Consider the following 20,233-nt stretch of genomic DNA (forward strand, 5'->3'; position numbering starts at 1 on the left):
ACATATCTGCACAGAACCAGCAATCACCCTAAACACACCAAAAAAGATATACAGCCAAGCCCTCAGATACCACCGCATTTGTACTGAAGAGAACAGCCGGGATTGCCACCTCACCAATCTTAAAAAGGCTTTCACCTAACAAGGACACTCCTCCAGAGAGACAGATCGCACGTTTGAAAGAGCCACCCAGATACCACGTGAAGAACTGCTGCAGTACAGAAGAAAACCCCCCACAAATCGCACACCGCTGGTTATGACGTATCACCCCTCCCTTGAACCTGTACGAAAAATCCTCAAACAATTGCAACCCATATTAGAACCCTATTCTTAAAAAGATCTTCCCAGCGCCACCCATCCTAGCCTTCAAACAAGCACCGAACCTCGCTAACCTCATCACCAGAAGCAAACTTCCTCAAGCCCAGAACATACCAAAAGGATCCAGACTGTGCCATGACAAGAAATGCAAAACCTGCCAACACATCTCCACCACCCCCACTATCACTACACCCCACAACAGAGCCATCAGCATTCCTGGATCTTACAGCTGCACCTCCAGAAATGTAATATACCTCATCCAATGCACCAAATGCCCTGATGGAAAATATGAAGGAGAGACCAAACAACAACTGCGCACCAGAATGAACACACACCGGAAATCTATCAAAGACAGAAATACCCAATTACCAGTGGGGGAACGTTTCTCACAAGAAAACCACTCTCTCTCCAATCTCTCAGTCCTGAACCTCAAAGGAAACTTACACAACACTTCCCAGAGACGAGCCTATGAACTCCATTTCATCAACCTGACACATTATAATTTGCCTGATAACTGACTCCCTACCCCTGCCTCTGGCTTCTTTACTTTTCATTCCATTCAGGAAGAGCACACACTAACTACTGAAACTTCCTTAGCCTGACGAAGGGTTTTTGAACCCAAAAGCTTGCTTAATAACTATTCTCCAACTGTTTGGGTTGGTCTGATAAAAGATATCAGATTCACCCAAGGAACCTTGTCTGCCTAAACACTTAAGTGTTTGGGACAGAAGACGTGACAGGTGCTCGTTTTTCTGAGGTCTAACACAAAATAGTCACATGGCTAGCTGGCTAGTGCATAGACTACTGAGCATCTACAATAGCTCTATGGACACATGCCACTCATGTCTACATAGCACAAAAAATAGACCTCCCACCTGTGCACAAGTGCCCCAAATGCCACTTCAATGTCTGGAAAGCACCCAATGAGTGCACAAAGGGTGACAGAATTTAGGGCTTAAAGGGCATGTCCAGACAAGTGTGCACGTGCCTCTTGCAGCATCTCAAACCCCTTTCAGATGCTGCAAGAGGCATGTGCAGGAACAAGTTTGCAGCATGGGGGCAAAATTATACCCCTGGATATCAAGAGGTCAAAAAATGGCCCAAGGGAAAAATCTGGGGCAGGGTATGATACCAGAATGTGCCCTGAGGGAACTGGAGACTTGGTCCTCCACAGAAATGCTCTGGTAGTCAGTCAGAGTTCCTCTATGGCTCGTCCTTGCCTCAGTGGTGAAGCACGCTGCCTGCCCATGTGGGACAAACAGTGGTGCAGCCTACAGGGGCTTGGACCCGGCTTTGTGCCAGGTAAGTAGGGGTTTGGGGGGTTGAAGAAGGGGCAGAGGGGACCATGGGGGGATGCCTGGCCCCAGCCCCCATTCATTCCCCCCACCCCCTGCTTGCTCTCCTGACTAGCCCCAGCCCCAGCCTCACCCACACTCAGTGGCAGTAGCAGTAGTGTTCAGGGCCACTGGGGGCTTCATGGCACAGCCCCTCTGCATGGGGGGCAGTGGGGCTCAGCCCCAGCTACCTGGCACCCATGCTGCTTCATTACGTAGGTATGACCTGGCTCAGCAGGGTGCTGTGCACTGTCTCAGAGGTCTGGGCCACTTGGCCTGAGTGGCGCTGAGCCCCAGGTGACAGCCACAGCACCCCTGAGATGCCAGACAGAGTGCAGCACCCTGCCCATCAGGGCCGCACCCACACAATGCAGCAGCTGCAGCATGGATGCCAGGTTGCCTGGGCTGAGCCCTGCTGCCACTGCCTGCTGCTGGTAAGCTGTGAGCAATGCAGCAGGCTGGAGCCAGGTGAGGGAGCGATAGGGCAGCAGGAGCTGATAGGTGGAGTGATCAGGAGCCTGGAGCCGACTGGGGGAATCTCTGAATTATCTCCAGCCTCCTGATTGCTCCCCAATTGTCTCCAAGCTCCAGAGGACTGGAGACAGAGCAGGAGAATGAGCAGGGGGCTGGAGATCAGCGCAAGGAGATGAGTTTCCCTGCTCGTCTCCACCCTCCTGCTCATCTCCAGCCTCCCAAGGCTGGAGCTAAGCAGGGGAAGGAACAGGAGGCAGGAGATGAGCAGGAGAACAAGCAGGGGGCTGGAGACCGGGAGGGGGCTGTAGCCCCTTGTTGGGGGCTGGGACCCTGCAGGCAGGGCAGTCCATGTGCTGTGTGGGGGGCTCTGCCCTGTGGGGGGCAAGGGACCCATCCCTCCTAAGCATCCCCCATACCTACCTACATCCCCCCACCCCACATCCCCCAATCACACACCCACCATGTGATAAGGAAACCAAGAGCAAATATCAAATCATATAGATATTTAGGCTTTTATTATGATGCTAGAGACTGGTAGGCTTCCAAAATGCTTTAACATTGTAAATATAGCAATAAAACATTGTCCATCTGATCAATCCCTCTCTCTCTCTCTTTTGTTCTAATTGTCAAAGAATGTGGATTTGGGGATATTTTAAAAAGTGAATTTGGGATACTGCTTCAGCAGTCCAACTGTCACAAGGGGCTAGTGTCCCCAGATACGAAATGGCTGGGCCTCAAAAGTTTCTATTTGTAACATTCAAATATCATGGGCCCTAAGGCTCACCTGGGTAACTAGTAGCTCCTGTTGTATGGGGGCTAATGGGTGAATGCTACAACAAAATACTTGGGACAACAAAGTCAAAAAACAGGACAGGAGTTACGTGAGGATCAAAAGGTAAAAACATGAAAATGAGTGGGCCTGAGAGGAACACTGAGCAGATCCCCCTGAGCCACACCCACCAGTCCTCAAAGGCATCCAAGGAACCGGTAGATGCAGCCCACTGATGCTCTGCCTGGAAACATGCATGGACAAGTGAGAGGAAAGCAGCCCCACAGTTTCTGAGCACCTTCCCATCCAGAGTCTCCTTCCTGGTCAAGTACACAGTTCACTTGGCCAGAAGCAGGAGGAGGTTGGCCAGCTGGTCCCGGGACTTGGTGGGGCCATGGATGGGGTGACAAAAAACAAAAAGGTGGGGGGTGAAATTTAACTAGAACCTTAGGAGGATATTCTGGAAGTGGAGCTGGAGGGGCTGCACCCTGGTGCACTCAAAGGTCATGTGCGCCACTGTCTCCCTCTGCCCACAGCAGGGACAGGAGACCAGGGTGCCTGTGAAGCTCGCCACATACATGCCCACGGCAATGGCCCCATGGATAAGCTTCCAGCTGAGGTGTCTCATGGGATGAGGCTGGAGTTCAGACTCAGCCACTGGGGTGCCCCAGCTATGTCCTTGCTGAGCAGGCCCTGCTACTTGGTGTCTGGGCAGGATGTAAGGACAGCATGATGGATCGTGTGGCACATGAGCATGTAGAGGTGGTGGTGATGGATGGTGGAAAAGTTCTGGTGTCCTCCAGCTGGCTTAGGTGGTGGAGTGGAGAGGGGTGAGGGCAGGTGAGGTGCCAGCCCCATGCCAAGCTCTGGTGGGCTGGGGGGGGGGGAGAGGGGGGGGGGGGGGGAGGGGGGGGACTGCCATGCAAGACCTGGTTGACAAGGGCAAGGGTGTCGGGGGGTAGGGCACATTGCATCTCTTGGACCAGATGGCAGGTCACACATGTCATGGGTAGACCCATGCGTTGGGCCAGTGCAGTGGGGTCCACCCACTTCTGCATTTCATAGTCCAGGATCAAACTGTCAAAAGTAGGGTGCCTCTGCTGTTCACACCTCCAGCTGGGGGTTCCAGAGGAGGGGCTTGACAAGCAGGTCAGTGCCCTGGGCAAGTGTTGCTGGGGACCTGGAGGCAGAGACCAGGACCGTAGAGGGCACAGGGAGGGTTCGTAAGTGGTGCCAGAGCATGGGCAGGACTAGCTGGTTCAGCATCAGCACTCTCCCATGCAGGGAGAGGCACCTCAGGAGCCCTGCCCATGTCCAGAGCTGCTAAACTACCCTCTATCTGGTGCCAGTTCTCCAGTGGGGAGGGGTCTGTGGGGGACAGGAAAACCCCCAAGTAGGGAAGCAAACCCATGCTCCAGCAGATCCTGCGGAGCATGGGTGGGAGCGAGCCCACCTGCCACCCATCACCCACCGCCAGGCCAAAGCTCTTCACCCAGTTGACCTGGGCAGAGAAGGCCGCTGAGTACAATGCCTGGCAGGCCTCCACCTGCACAAAGTGCCCTGAGTCCTGGATCATGAGGAGTACATCATTACCATATGATGACAGGACCAGCTACACCACTGGCTCCCAGAGCATCAACCCTGCCACCTACCTCCATATGAAAACAAGGAAAAGCTCCAGGACCAAGGGGTACAGCTGGCCTTGATGCACCCCTCTCCTGAAGGGGATGGGCTCCATCAGGGTCTAGTTAAGCTTGACCAAACACTATGCAGAGGTGTACAGCACCTGGAGAGCCCGCACAAAGCAGGGCCTGAAGCCAAAGGCTCACAGCCTGCCTATGAGGTACATGTGATCCACTCTAACAAATGCTTTCTCCTGGTATTGGGATAGGAGGATGAAAGACCGGCCCTCCCGGTGCACTAGATCCAGGAGGTCCCAAAACAGGTACCTTGCTGGTCCACTGCTTTGTGTAGTCACAGTCAAGAAATGCAAGTATCTCGCCCCCGGGGACCACCGGGACTGAGAGTTCTGTAGGCTCCATGGAGTCTGCCATTCCTTGGGCATCCTCCTCCTGGTCCTGGGGCTCAGCAGGCTCCTTAGGCACCATCTGAACCCCCCAGTCTGCTAAGACCCCAGACTCTGGTTGGGATTGGGGGAGCTCTGCATCCCCTTGGGACAGGGGTGGGGGTAAAGGTGGGGGTGGGGCTCTTTCACAAAATGTTAGGGTAGAGATGAAGCCCTGGGGGCTCTGTACAGGGCCCCCAACATGATAGGCCTGTTGATAAGGGGATCCCACCCGAGTCCCTCTGGTGTGGGACCATGGGGCAGGCTGGAAGTGAAGCTTTTCTGGGAGGGGGAAGGAAAAGACCCGCCAGGCACCAGGGTGGCTTTGGTGTCTGCCTTGGGGTTCAGGAAAGGGGACCTCCCTCCTCAGGGCTCATCAGGGTAATCCCCAAGGCCCCCATCTGCCCCAGCTCATTGGGGGGCAGGGGGCTCTGTTGCGGGACCTTCCTTTGCTTCAGCACCCATGGTCTCAGGGGGTAGACCCTGGCCTGCAGAATGAAGGGCTTCATCCATGGGCTTCTGTTTAGGACTGTCCAGCAGCCCCAAAACCTCCTCCATGGGGTTCACATGTTTGACATTTCCAGGGGGTGAGGTTTTGGGTGCAGTGGGGGAGGCCCCTAGGAGCTAGGCTGATCCTCTCCCCTGTGTGGTGGTCTTGGGAAGTGAGGAGAGGAGTCTTCCATGTCAGAGGGCTCCAACTGCACCTGGACCTTCCTCTTGGCTTTGTGCCCAGAGGGGACCTGCACCCACTGAACCATGGGGTGGTCCTCAGGTGGATAGGCTTCAGTAGGAGAAGGTGAGGGTTGGGAGGTAGGGCAGCTACAGTGGGAGCATGACTAGGGGCAAGGGGCCCCCACTCCCACTATCCCTTTGGCTGCTGCTACCCTCCCCAGGATCCCACCAAACTTGGTTTGGGGGCAGAGTCCACTGAGCTCACAATGGGACTGGATGATGTGGCCAGGGTGCCAGGGGGGCCTGAAGGGGGAGGGGTACCAGTGGCAGGGGCACCCATCTTGACAATGGGACCTGCAGATGCCCTCTCCTCCTGGCCCATAGGGCACTTGTGATACAAGTGCCCCAGGGCGCAGCACCAGAAGCACCGCAGGTCCGCCAGTGTATTGAAAACCCTCACCAGGGCCCCTTGAAAAGGAAACACAAGGTAACCCTCAGCTTCCAGCTGCATTCCCACTGCCACCTGGATCATAACCTGGTGACAGAAAGAGCGCATGTGGTGGAGGCCAAGGTCTTGGCACCCCAGCAAGAGGGCCACCACTGGGGAGATAAATTTCCCCAGGGTTTGGAGCTAGGGGAGCAAGGCTAAATTAGGGATAAAATGAGGCACATAGCTGAGGACCACCCTGCTTCCCAGCTCTTCTAGGGGCTTGAGGGGGACGTACTCACCCTCCATCACAAGCCCCCTCTCCACCGCCTTTTGTGCGGCCATCTCCAAGGCAAGGAAAAAGACCCCCTTGTCATTATATTGGGGGCCCCCACTACATGAGCCAGGGTGTGCACCCAGGTCTCAAAGTGCAGGTTCTCCTGCTTGGGCAGTTGGCACTTCACCCCATGCCTGTAGTTGAGTGCTGGAAAGGGGGCCCTGCTGCCCAAGTTGGAAGGACTGGTGGTGGTGCAGCTTCAGGTCACCTCATAGCCGCCTATGTATAGCTGTGGTTTCTCCACTGAGGGGGCCACATTGATGGGGCTGGGGCTAGGGCCAGGGACAGACTGAATGTGCTAGCTGATGTAGCACACCTGGTCCCCTCAGGCACCGGGGTATAGGCTTGGGGCAGATCCCTTGCCCTTCCCACCCCCAGCTGTGGACAAGGCTGAAGAGAAGCCCTTCCTACTGCCCTTGTCCTTGGTTCTTGATGGTGGGGGATGGGGCTTGAGACCCCCTCCTAGGAGGCCTGGCCAGAGGAGACCCCCTGGCCCTGTTGGCTTCCTGCCAGAGTCCCATCTGCCCCTGCAGCAGAGGTTGCAGGTTTTTCTACCCCAGAGGAGGTTGGTTGGGCTCTACCTTCAGGGTGGGGATTGCAATGGCATGCATCCCCTTGGGGGCTTGGCTGGGATCTGCCTCCATAGTGGGAGTTGCAGGAAGGTCTATCTGTCCCCCCAAAAGGTTCCTGGCCTGCCATTGCTTCGTATGACAGAGGGGAAAACAATAAAGGAACCCAAAATATACAGTGGGGCAGGGAGGTGGGGGGGGGAGGGGTAAAGCTCACAGAGCTACAGCTCCACAGGGGGAAAAAAAAAAAAACCTGGGAGGGCTATGCATGGGGAATGGGGGGAAAAAAAACCACACACACACAAGGGCTGGGGAGACCTGAGCTGGCTTACTCAGCCACACAACAAACACCAGGGCAAGGGGAATGGACCACAGGACCTACCACACAAGGGCAAAAGCACACAGGGAAGGCTGCTGAGGTGAATGTAAGAGATGGCTGGAGTGGTAGAGGGGGTTTGTTTGTTGAAGATCAGTTCAGGAGCCCCTCAGGCCTCCAGTTGGGCACTCAACAGCAGAGCAATAGGCAGGAAAACAAAGCAGGAACAGATGCAGTGAGGCAGCTGTGGGGAAGGGGAGGGCAGGAGAATCAGTCAATTAGGGAGCAATCCAATTCAGGTTTGGTGTTGAGTGTAGCAGGGTGGTGAAGCAGCGAATCTCCCTCTTTCCTCAGAGGGGGCAGCAGCAGAACAGACAGAAGCAATAGCATCAACAGCAGTAGCAGCCGTCCAGTTCAGCCACTCAGGATGTGCTTCAGGTGAAAGTGGGGGTGAAGGCCGGGGTGCCCTGCCAAGGCAGCTGTGGCAGGCAAGGCATCTTTAGGCTTTGGCAGTGATGGTGGGGGAGGGGTCCACAGACAGTGTAGACTCCCTCCCCAGGCTGTCCCCAAACTGCGGCTTGGCAGAGTGCAGAAGCTGGGGTGCATTGCTGGGGTGCAGTGCAGTGTGCCCCCTGAGGGGGAGCAGTGGCTTCCAGTGTGCAGTAGAGGACCCCCCCCATAGCGGGCAGCAACAGCAACAGCAGCAGCCCAAGGCAGGAAGGGGTGAGGCCAATTTACCCCGAAAAGCTCAGACAGTAAGCCAGAACCTAGCAGTAGCCAGAGGCAGGAAGGTGTCTGGCAATCTTCTCCCCAGAAGCTCCTGAGACCAAGCTTGCAGCAGCAGCAACCTGGGACAGGAAGGGGTGTGGCCAACTTTCTCCCAGATGCTTCTCCCTCAGAAGCTCCTGAGAGCAACTAGCCCTGAGCTGCTGGCTAGGGCAGGGTTTTATGTTGTTGGGACCAGCACAGGTGTTTCCCTGGCTGTATGTTGCTGGGACCAGCACAGGTGTTTCCCTGGCTGTAGATCCAGGAGGAGCCCGGTAGGGTTATTTTGCCCCAAGTGGCACAATTTGCTCCACAACAAAGTGCATGTCTGTGCACATGGACTGAGGTAAAAAGCCCCGGCTCAGATTTGCACCGCTTCTATTTGAGCTGCTGCAAGCACACGTGCTTGCATGTGTGGACACACCCAAAGCAACAGCCCCATTCATCATTACAAAGGAACAGAAAAAGAAGCCTGGGAAGATCAGAACCATGAAAAACAGGTCTCCAGTGAGGAATCTCAGAGGGAAATCTATTTTCTAAAGTTGCCCCTGATCCTCTCTGTAAGACATTATATTTCTACCCCAAACCCACATCTTGAAGAACATCTCAATAGTGGAAGCTGACCAGTGTGGGAAGCTTCAGACACAAAAACCTAGGAAGACTTTTTTTTCTTTTGCATCTAAGTTATTTTTAAGGACAGATTAAGGTGACTGATTAGATAAACCAAGACTTATTTAAATGAATTATTGCGCAGATCGAGACACTTACAACTTTTACTCTTTCTGTGTGTGTATTTGTCCACCTCAAACCTATGTTCTGAATTGACTCTGTCACCATTTTCTCCAAAAACCACCTCTGTAGAACACAAGTTGTTTTTCTTTTCCAAATAAGCAATTTAATGAAAGAAAAGATGAAATGTGATTTGTTCTTGAATGTGTATACATAAATAATAAGCTTTAGTGACTTCAGGTGGGTCTCTTATATGACTTCAGTAAATTTATATTCTGTTAGTGATGAACAAATTATGTGGACAGATTATTTAAATGATTATATGAAAGCAACAGATAGCATTTATCTTGAACCTTCAGTGATCTCATTTTCTCCCTCTTAATCTACCTCCACTGTGCTCCGTTTAACATTCCATATCTGAGCATCTTCAAACAAAAAGACCAAATGCTTTGTGGCCTAAGAGAATCATAAATATTTTTATATTGTTAGACAGAAAGAGATGCATAGAATCCTAATAAGAGATGAAAACTGCTTCCTGCCCTGGAAAGACCAAAGGTATCAGGTTTTAGAAGTCACCTAAGTAGATTTTAATTTCAGTGGTAATTGTGAGCCTAATCCCTCAAAGCTGTGTCAATTATATAACAGTTGGGATTTCAAAGGTGAAATCTTGGGATCTGTTTGGCTACTCTGTGTTCTCCCTTGCGTTGTCTTATGTTGCCTCATTTCTTACAATTTGATTATGAGCTTCTTGAGGCAAGCCTGTTTGCTTCTACAATGCCTACTGCTGTTCATCCCTGGTCAATGACTGGGTTCTTAGGGACTATTATAATACAAATAATAAAAGTCTACCAAAGACTTCAAGTGCTAAAAAAGGAAGTGGAAGTTCTGTGTCTTGCCTTTGGGAAACTGGCAATCTTGCTTGTTCTAGCAACAGAAATAATAAAAAAAAAGAACCATTCAACAATCAGCCATTTTGCTTCAGATGCAAACTATACTTCATTTTGGATAGTGTAGTTTAGACATACTCTTTTGATTTCCTTGAGATTTGATTTGCAGTCATCCCTAAAATATGGCGATTTGGTAGAGTTATGTTTAGCTTGGCCACAAAGCATGCAAATCCAAGAGCAGATTTACTTTTCAGAGTAAACTTGCCATTTAGGGCTTTTAAAGTATTTTTCATAATATTACCCACTGCCAGCATTGATTTTTGTAAACAATAACATAAGCTGTAACGATGCCTAATTTTTTCCACATACTATATACCATGAATGTAAAATGCTGATCAAGACAAAGCAATACTAGGATCATGACACAGTAAGGTTTATTGATAATTCAAGAGTAATATTACTTTTGTTTGTTTTATGTAATGCAGTTAAGTAGTTCATTAGGTCCCTTTCCCTTCTTCCTGTTACAAATAAGTGTTCAGGTATTTCAGGAATATATTCAAACTATGCTCATATAAAATAAATTAAAGGTAAATCTCATGCCCCAGGGTTAGATATATTTTACCTTCGTTATCCTGAACAGTGAAGTTTGAGTTAACAGCAGCTAAACTGAAGAAAAATTTTTGTCCTCCAAGGGGGTCATCTTTGTCTACTGCACTTATGGTTTGTATTAACTGCAGAAAAAGAACAGAAGAAATGCGGTGTTGTGATACAGCTATCCACAGAAACAATGTCAGCTTAAAAACCTTACTTGTGTGTTACAAATACCATAGAACTCAATGAACGTGCAAATCAAATGAACCAAAACCAAGTATTTTTATGAAAGAAAGAAACAAATATATGCACACTTCCTTAAAAATTGTGTCTCTCCATATAAATATCCTGTACATGTCTTTCTGTTTAATTTTAGAAACATCATAGAGAAGTTACTGCTAGGAAATAAATACATATAAAATATATCTGTAAAAGCAGGTCCTGTTTTTACTGAGATTTTTCTGATGAAAGATGGGGTTTCATCAAAACCATTTTTCATAGGAAAATGCCAGTTTCAAAATAAGTACAGTTAAAGCTGCGCTATCCAGCATCTTGCAAGCTGGCATGCTCAATTAACTGGCATGCTGACTTGTAAAATAAAGTGAACCTGAAAGTGCCCACCTCGGCACTTCTGGTTTCCCAGAGCCCCCATGGCCTGGGACAAAGCAACCTGCGCTCTCAAGCTCCCATGGCCTGGAGGCATAACAGGCTGCATCGAGCTGTGCAGGGCCCACCTGCCTGTCCTGTGGGGCCTGCAGGGCCCGCAGGAGGGGCAGCAATGCAGCGGGAGGGGCGGGGATGCTGTGGTAGGGGCAGAGGGACACCCCAGATGCGGCAGGAGAAGCAGCGGCCAGGGCCGCTCAATTAACCGGCACATTTTGTTATCCAGCATCCCCCATTCCTGGGGGATGCCGAATAACAAAACTTTTACTGTACGTTCATTTAATTTCAAACTAAAGAAATATACTGAATTTTCTTTTTTATTTTCAATTTCTTTTCTGTTACTGGATGCAACAGTGTTTTTAATTTTTTTTATTAGTAGCATTATTGTTTGTTTTTTTTTTGCTTTTACCTTTCTCTCTTGTTTTACTTTTCCACTTTTTTTCAATATTTTCAAAACTTGAGGTGGGTGAGAGAGCCACAAATACAAAAATAAAATACTAATTCTTACAATCTAAATGTTACAAATTTGAGAAAGTTCTGAAAGTATCTGAGGGGTAGAAAAGCCAGGAAAGGCTAACATTTCCTAACTACAAACACCAAATATTAGTTTTTACTAAGTGGGAAAAAACAAAACAACAAAGACCCCATAAACAAGAAACCACTCAACATAAAAAGGCAGGGGAAGGGGAAGGAGAAAACACAAATTGATCATTGTCAAACATTACAAACAGAAACCACTTTGAAACATTTTCAGCATAGAACACATACGTATTTATGATATAAATGAAAATGTTTTTGAAGAAAAAAATATTCTGAATAGCTTTTTCAACTTTGGAAAATCATAGTGATATACCCACAACAGAACCTCCTCAGACTTGAGATCTGCAATCCCAGGTAGATCTCTTATTCTAAGTAGCAATAGGCCTCTTCAATAATTGGACTGCAGACTTCCAAAGAAAGCTTTTCTGTGGTATTGTAGGAAGTAATGGTGAGCCCCTGAATTTTATTCTTTTATCTAAGAATTTAGTGAAGCTATATAGTTCTTCATTGATCTTCTTGGTCCTTACCTATTATAAATGCTCTCTCACACAAAATGAGAACCTGCTGTTCAATATCAGGATGACTTCTTCCAACAGCACAGCTTCAATAATAAGCTCTCTCTCTTTACCTGATGAAATTTCTTATAGATGTCCAGGCACCTACTCAAAGTTAACCTGGCAAGGTGAATTCAACTTTCTTCTAGAACTTTCTATGTTTTTTTCCTACTCCACAGCTGTTGCCAACTTCACAATCTAACTGATTCTCCAAGCCTTTCATCTCCGTGCCATGTCTAACACTTCTATCACCATGATGTGTTGACTAAAAGCTCTGCAGAATCTCACAAGTATGCACATTTCTCAACCATTATAGTTCTTGTCATTACTGATCATATGTTTCATCTACCATAATATCCTTCTGTCTAGCTTTAAATATTCCACTAACTCCCTGCTTCTCTCCTCTAGTCCATCCTGAATGACTTCATGCAGCTGTTCCTGTCTATCTAGCTCAATAATTCTTCTTTGTCCTTCTCCAGATTTATTTCTTGCTTAAATAAAAGCCTAGAAATATTATCATTTCTGGTAATCCTGCATATCAAAGAAAACTAATCAATAATAGAGATCACTTAATGTTTACATTGTTGTCTGATAAAGGGCAGTTCCTCTGGCAAGTATACAAGAGGTTGGTAGAATGATCCTTGAATATATGCATAATATATTATTGTTTAAAAAAATATGCTGTGCTTGGGTGCTTTACAATAAATAAACTATAGCTAAATGGCTAATCATATGTGGTCCCCAAAGAATCCTAAAATGCTTCACAGATTATAAGTATCACCCACCTGCCAGTTGAATTATAGCAATTTTCATATGAACTACAGCACCTCCATCGGGGTGTCTCTGTTTCTATATAGGAATGTGCTATCTGCTGACTCACCCATTTATGACTTTTTGCAACAACAGTATTTCTCTTAGAGGTCCTCTATCCAAGTAGTGATTTAGCCAGACCTTTATTTTCTCATAAAATACATAACTATATGGAAGGAAATTAAAACAAAACAAAACAAAACAACCCCACTCCCCTGCCCCACTGATTGCCCCCCAGGGGTCACAAGAAATAATGGCCACAAGCTAGCAGACAGCAGATTTAGACTGGACATTAGGAAGAACTTCTTCACAGTTACAGTGGCCAAGGTCTGGAACGGGCTCCCAAGGGAGGTGGTGCTCTCCCTTACCCTGGGGGTCTTCAAGAGGAGGTTGGATATGCATCTAGCTGGGGTCATCTAGCCCCACCCCTCTTCCCTGCCTATGCAGGGGGTCGGACTCGATGATCTATTGAGGTCCCTTCCGACCCTAACATCTATGAATCTATAAATCTATAATCATAGAATATATTCAAATAGATATATTAAATAAATATAAATAATATATATAAAGTAATAACAATAAATAAATAAATACAATTAAAATGCAATACATACAATTTAAAGTGCTTTTCAAATGTATCAAAAATATTTGCCTGAAGGTGCAATAGTAGCTGTTTCCTGACAATAATGTATTACTTTCTCATTTCAAAAGCTTCAATTCTTCCTTCAGCTTCTTAAAGCTATCTGCCTATATCATGTGGAAATGAAGTTACTACAGTCACTTTTCCACAGAGGTATTAGTTGCCTTGGTTGGCTGCTGTTTGCTTTAAGCAAAAGACATTTGAAGACAGCCACATCCCTGACTGGAGATAAAACTGATGAACAAAAAAATTGACTTAGAGCTTTGATTTCCAAAAGAAAACTGGAAGGAAAAAAGGGTGGGAGGGGGAGGAGGGAAGAGGGAAAGAATACCAGGAAATGTGTATTGATATTCAGGGACCCTGGTTTTCTCTGATTTAAAAAAAATCCCAATTTTTTAATTTAAAAAAGTAACCCCAAATCCATATTTTCCATGATTAAAATGAAACACCACTAATCACTACTAATATATAGATACTGATGTAGATTTATATATGTGTGGTTTTTCATTTGATCATGGAGAAATATGGATTTGGGTGGGTTTTTTTAATATCCAAAATTTGGGGTTTTTTTTTTTTTTTAATCAGAGAAAACCAGGATCCCTGCTGATATATCTTCAAGCAGTAAAAAAAAAAAAAATGAAGATCTAACAAACCTCCAGCATGGAAAGAGCAACAATGTCAATGCCAAAACTGAGAATACAGTAAGAATTAGTGCTACCTGGATACATTAACGATGCAAGAATTTACCTATTCTACATACACCTGTATAATATTTTTAATTTTTTTTGCAATTATAATTATATTGCAGCGATATTATAATAGAAATTATTGGCCAGGATGATTAGCAACCCACTGTGGTAAGCTGTGTACAAACACAGGACATTTTAATCCTTCATTCCTATAATTTTTTAAGGCAAAAGAAAAATCTGAAAAAAAAATAAACATAAGATAAGGAAGGGACCGCCCCCCAAATAAACACAAAGTTGCATATATGTATTAATTTATCGTGATGTCACTGGCAATTGTGCTAAGTTCAATATCATATTCATTACATCCTCAGTTGTTTTTGTTTTCCCTTCAAGTAACAACAACAAGAGGTAGCTCCATTTCACTGCCAAAGGGACTTAAAGCAATTGTAATCAAGCCAAGGATGTCTATACTGTGTATAACAGTAGACATATATAGTAGTCCCTGTATCTCTAATGAGAGAGAGAAATGGAAAGGTATCCAGGGATGGATGAAGAAAATGATTATTTATTAATTGATCGGTGTTACAAAGAAACTTCCCTTGTGGAAGTTATTCTCAAAACTGTTCACTATCAAGATCTTTAAATCTTTCTTTTAATCATCTTGTAGTGGTCACTGCCAGATAGCATAATGGGCTAAATGTTCCATTGAACACAGCTTTTGGAATGTAAATTCCCATGTTTCTGTGTTAAGCTCATAGAACAAAAACTGTAAAATGTGATTTATATATGTACTCAGTCATACATCATAAATAGGAAATAGGGAATCTTAGAAGAAAATTGTGTACTGGTATAAAATGAAATTTTGGAAACAAAAGAAAACAAAAGAAAGAAAAAAGAACAAGGGAACATACACACAATACTTACAAATACTCAAGAGGAAAAAATGAATATTAATACAACATAAAAATCAATAGAAGATATAGAACAGAAAAAAAGGTCACGGAAGGAACTAAAGATAAGAAAGACCTGGAAGAGATGGGATATTAACAGGAAAGATGCCTGAGTGAATGCAACATCAATAAATTAGGTCACAAAAGCAAAGATACAGTGCTAGCTCAGGAAGCAAAGTCAATAAAAATATTCTATAAATATACCCAGAAAAAAATAAGGAGAAAAATATAACTGACAGAGCATGAAATGGTGACAACTTTGAATTTTTAAATAAAGCTGCATTAATATAAGTTTTCAATAAACAGAATTATGACAAAAAGGATTATGTAGAAATAAGTAAGGGAAACTGTTGGGTATGATTCTTGAAGATGCGAAAAGCAAAGGATAAGAAAAATGATAGTGAAAAAGAATCTAGTGAAACAATGATATAAATGCATGGGTCTGCATGAAACAGACTGGAGAGTTCTCAAAGCATTAGTAGAAAAGATCCAGTATCTTTGAAAATAAAAACATTCTACAATAAATTAAGAACCAGGAGAGAAAAAAACGATAGGGTGCAAGAAATGCTAACACCATGTTTTAGCACCATAGATCACTCACTAGAGCAGACAGAAATCCAGGTTCTAGGATGATGGCTGCTGACCACAGTGCTGTGGCACCCTGGTGTGCTACAAGATCCTTATAAAGGTTCTATTGGATGTGGCACAATATTAGCATTGTAAAGTGTAAAAATACCTGAGCACAATTCACAAATTATACCCAGAGGGCAAGGGCAGCTATATTACTTGAACCATTAAAGGACATAACCTATTGGAAACTGGTTCATACTAGCCCAGGATGAGCAGTGTCTGCATATATACTGCTGAGGTTTCTAAATAGAACAATTACTTTTTGCAAGCATTGCACCACTGTCTAGGGCAGGGGTGGGCAAAATGCGGCCCCTAGGCCAGATGTGGCCCACCAGGCCATTCTATCCGGCCTGCAGAGCCCCTAAAAAATTTAGAAAATTAATGTTTATTTGCCCCTGACTGCCTGTCATGTGGCCCTCAATGGCTTGTCAAAACTTAGTAAGCAGCCCTCCACCTGAAATAATTGCCCGCCCCTGGTCTAGGGGGTGATAATAAGTACTCAGCCCAAATGCAATTTTCTTTTTCCCCTTCTCACTAGCATTGCATTTAATAAAGAACCATTCCTGTACTTTACTGAAATCTGTGTTGGTGGTACCTTGACTGGGAGTGCCTCTGTGTGTGTGTGTGTGTGTGTGTGTGTGTGTGTGTGTGTGTGTGTGTGTGTGTGATGGGGATTCCTGGGAGATGGAGGCTCTTGAGCTCCCAGAACTTTTGTGGCTTTTAAAGCAACTCTCTGCTGCTAATAAAGAAATAGTCAATTTCCTTCCATGAGTGGCAGTGGAGTCCTTAGGTAGCCCTGTAGAGCCGCCAAGCCTCAGACATGCTCCTTCCCCTGCCCCTCCCATCCTCCAAGCTTCAACCTAGCCAAAGTAAACCTTGGATCCACAAAACCTGCACTAATTGGTACCAACAGAAATAAATTGATCTGCCATTTAAAAGCAGCAGAAAACTGCCCGCAGAGCCCCTAGCCAGGAACACTGATGGCAAGTGTAGGCAATAGAGTTTGAGGCAGCGGTGTTCTGACTGCATAACAGATCAGCCAGTTGCCACATTACGGGTGGGGTAGGGGGTGAAGAGCAATACAGTGCGGGATGCCTGGAGGACCAGTCAGATACTAGTCATGGAAAAGTTGGTGCCCACACATAATATAGAACTGGTTCATAGAGAACCAGGTCAAAATAATACCTAATTATCCAAGTATAGTTTTGAAATGGTTCAGGAAGTTTAAGTTGTTTAAAATTGCCGTGTGTGTCTGGATGCTTGTCGTTTAAACCACATTTAAACTAGTTTAAGAGTTACATCAGTTTGCACCCAGATATATCAGCTAGGAATCCACAGTGTCAAAAACATTCTGACCTGTTTTAATTTTCCAAGTATTTTTTTGCAATAGAAGAATTGCTATATTATTTTTCCATAGTAAAAAGAAAGTGAAAGCTAAGAGCTGGCATTGTTTGAGGGGTGCTTGAGCATAAAGAGAACCTCTGTTCCAGGCCTTCTCTTACACAAAGGTGTTTTGAACCTCTAGCTCCTTCTTCCTACTACAGTGTTCCCTGCGGTTTTCCTCTTTCAGCTCACCCTCTGAGCAGCCATGAGAGTGAGTAACAAGAAGCTAGCTGGAAGAGTAAACCAGAGAGTGTGTAGTTTAGTGAAATGGCTAGTGCTCTGGAACAGAACCTTTCATATCCAAAGAATATGAAATGAAAGATAAGGTGGGCCAGCTTCGAAAGGAGCACTGGAGATGCATTTAGATCATGCCTAACCTGTGGCCTGACAGTTGTAGTTCTGTGCTGGTTCAACCTCCTTTGGGCAAGAGAGACCTACCACCTACACCTTACGTTTCTTGGGCAAGTACCCTAGACACTAAACTATTGGGCTGAACTATAGAAAGGTTATCCTTATCTGCCATCAAGACTTTATACAAGGCTACAATTTTGGGACTTGCCTGGCTTTGCAAGTATATGATACTATCTACCTGCATGGCCAGAGTGAAATCCTGCTGAGCATGTTCAATGTAGACATTGCACACCTAGGGCATTTATAGATGTGCTTCAGAAGGCATGGGGGAGGCGGGTCATTTGTATCTTGAGCATCATGTGTATCAGCATCTTGAGGATCATGTGTATCATCATTCCTGCACTGAAAAATGGCAATGAGGTGCTTTGAACTAAAGTTCATCAAACAAGCTTTAGATTAAAGTGCCCCAGCACCATTTTTCAGCATGGGGATGCTGATACACATGATGATGGAATCAGCTGGTATGCAGTAATTACCAAGCTCCAGCAGACTTAATTAATTGGGTTGGTTCCAATAATTATAATTATAGCATGTTGGAGTAGCCTTCTTGAATGTGTATAAGAGTCCCTAGACTTGAATCCTAAGCCAAGCACAAGTGCCCAAATCACAACTATGTGGTGTCATCTGTATCATTTAGGCAAATAAAGTAAATTAGAGTTCTCTCCTATATCTCTACTTATTTATTGAAACAAATGTATAGTTTAGCATACTTTTATTTATATTTTTAATTTTTATTAGGTTATTTAGTTAGGAAACGGTAAATTATAAGGTTCTTTACTTTAAAAAAAAAATAGATCAGGGGTTGGCAACCTACAGCCTTTAGTCTGTATCTGGCTCACAAAAAGATCTGATCCTGCCTCCAGAGGTCTGATCTGACACAGAAATTGGTGTTATGGAGCTGCATAGTGATGCCCATCTGCTCTGCAGCGCTCCCTTCCACCACAGAGCCTGCTTTTCTGTAGTGCCTGAGCATACTCTTGCTGAAGAGGGGCCAGAAATCTAGCAGCTGAGGGGTTGGAGGGGCAGAGACTTCCATTCTTTGGCAACAGCTGGGTCATAAGCTCCAGCTTGCACTGGCCTCCAATGCTGGCAAAAGGCTGCTGGGCCCTGAATTAAATGATTATACACAATTAAATAAGATTAACCTTAAATGTGCTGGATACCCCAGTGTGGTGATGGTGGTAGGAGTGGAGGGGAAGGTAGTTTCCAAAGGATTTTCCAATTAGAAGTAACTGCTCCATTAAAAATGGAAGTATTTCCTGTAGTTTAGTTAGTAAATTGAACCAATTATTTCTGGTTACCAAAACTTTGAGGATTTTAAGTTGACTGTTTCTCTCCCCCCCACCTCCATTTATTTTATTTTATTTTATTTTAATTTAGGGATTGGAAAAAAGAAAATGAGCTTTCTTCTTTTGCAGCTCTCCATCTGTTTCTTATCTTTGAATGGACTAGTCAGTGAACTGAATTAGTTGAATAAACTGAAATGAAGAAAACATTCTCTCTTCATCTGCAGAATAGGCTACTGCTGTCAAAAGCTGGTTTATCTTGTCAATAAACTTACAGTTCCAGGTGGTTAGTCAATGATTTCCATTAGAAACTTTGGCATGTGTGGTCTGCTCAATATTGCCATTATAATCTATGAATGTTAAATTAAATATATATAAGCTGCCATAAATTCAAATTTAATTTAAAATAGATGCATTTTTAAAAAGAGAAATGCATTTAATTTAAAGTTTAAAAAACTCCAAAAACCAGATGGAAAAAATGGCCCAAGCTAGTTATAAAGCATGTAAGTTGCCTGCCTCATAATAAATACTCCTGAGGGCCAGATTTTATTCCACCTGTTAGATGCATAACTGGACTTAGGCACCTAACTGTGACCCTATTGCATCCTACTCAAAGGCCTGAAAATCTGTGAATATAAAAGGTAGGTGGGTTATACTCCTTGCTGCCATTTTGTGGCTCATTCACAAGGGTAGAATGGGGTATGTTACAAAAGTAGTCATTCATGAATTTTCAGGGATTTAACAGGGTAGAATAGAAGCACACTTTGGTGCACAATTTCACTCAGATGCCCTTTAAGTAAAGTAAGATCTGGTCCTGAATGTATACATATAAACCCAATAAAAAAAACCGATAACAAAGGACAATATAATGAAGGAATTCAGAAAATGATACTAATATAGCAAACTAAATAACCAGCTTATAGTACTCAACCTATTCTCTGATAAACCTGAGCTCTTCCCCTGCACTCTCTTTAACAATTCTGCGATACTCATATATCACTATATACTATATATACTGCAGCCTCGTTACAGGCCTTTTATTTTTGGCTTAATGTACTGCAAAACATGCCCTTTTCAGTAATAGGGAAACTGAACAATCCTAATTGATAGCTGCATCCTAGAAACTAGATAGTGAGCAGCAGTCATTTCATTTTAGATAAAGTATAGTTTTCTGGATCCTGTAAAAGGCCAAACAAAACAATATGCTACCAATTCAAAATTGACATCTTTTATGTTTTTGATTCTCCCACAGAAAGTGTTTGAAAGAGAAATGTCATTTGCATAAAAAAAATAAGTGTGGTATTGATGTTATAAATGCCATAAATATGAATTCAAATGGCAGTCAAGCTCTGTGACAAAGATGTCTTTAAAAAAAAATCGAATTTGATTACCAATTATTATTTATAACATGTTACATTCTTCTGTGA

At 44.8% G+C, this 20,233-nt stretch overlaps 1 protein-coding gene across 4 annotated transcripts in view; it reads right to left on the minus strand.

Annotated features, from left to right (window-relative positions):
• The window catches only part of CDH10 (cadherin 10), a 164,573-nt gene that overhangs the window by 11,417 nt on the left and 132,923 nt on the right, over positions 1-20,233 (minus strand). For all 4 annotated transcript variants that reach the window (XM_014524585.2, XM_014524584.2, XM_006033441.3 and 1 more), the window contains one exon: positions 10,282-10,390. In XM_014524585.2, the coding sequence (XP_014380071.1) occupies positions 10,282-10,390 (109 nt within the window). The remainder of the gene's footprint in view (positions 1-10,281; positions 10,391-20,233) is intronic.

This window comes from Alligator sinensis, unplaced genomic scaffold, assembly GCF_000455745.1.
Source record: "Alligator sinensis unplaced genomic scaffold, ASM45574v1 scaffold271_1, whole genome shotgun sequence".
NCBI classification, from domain to species: domain Eukaryota; kingdom Metazoa; phylum Chordata; order Crocodylia; family Alligatoridae; genus Alligator; species Alligator sinensis.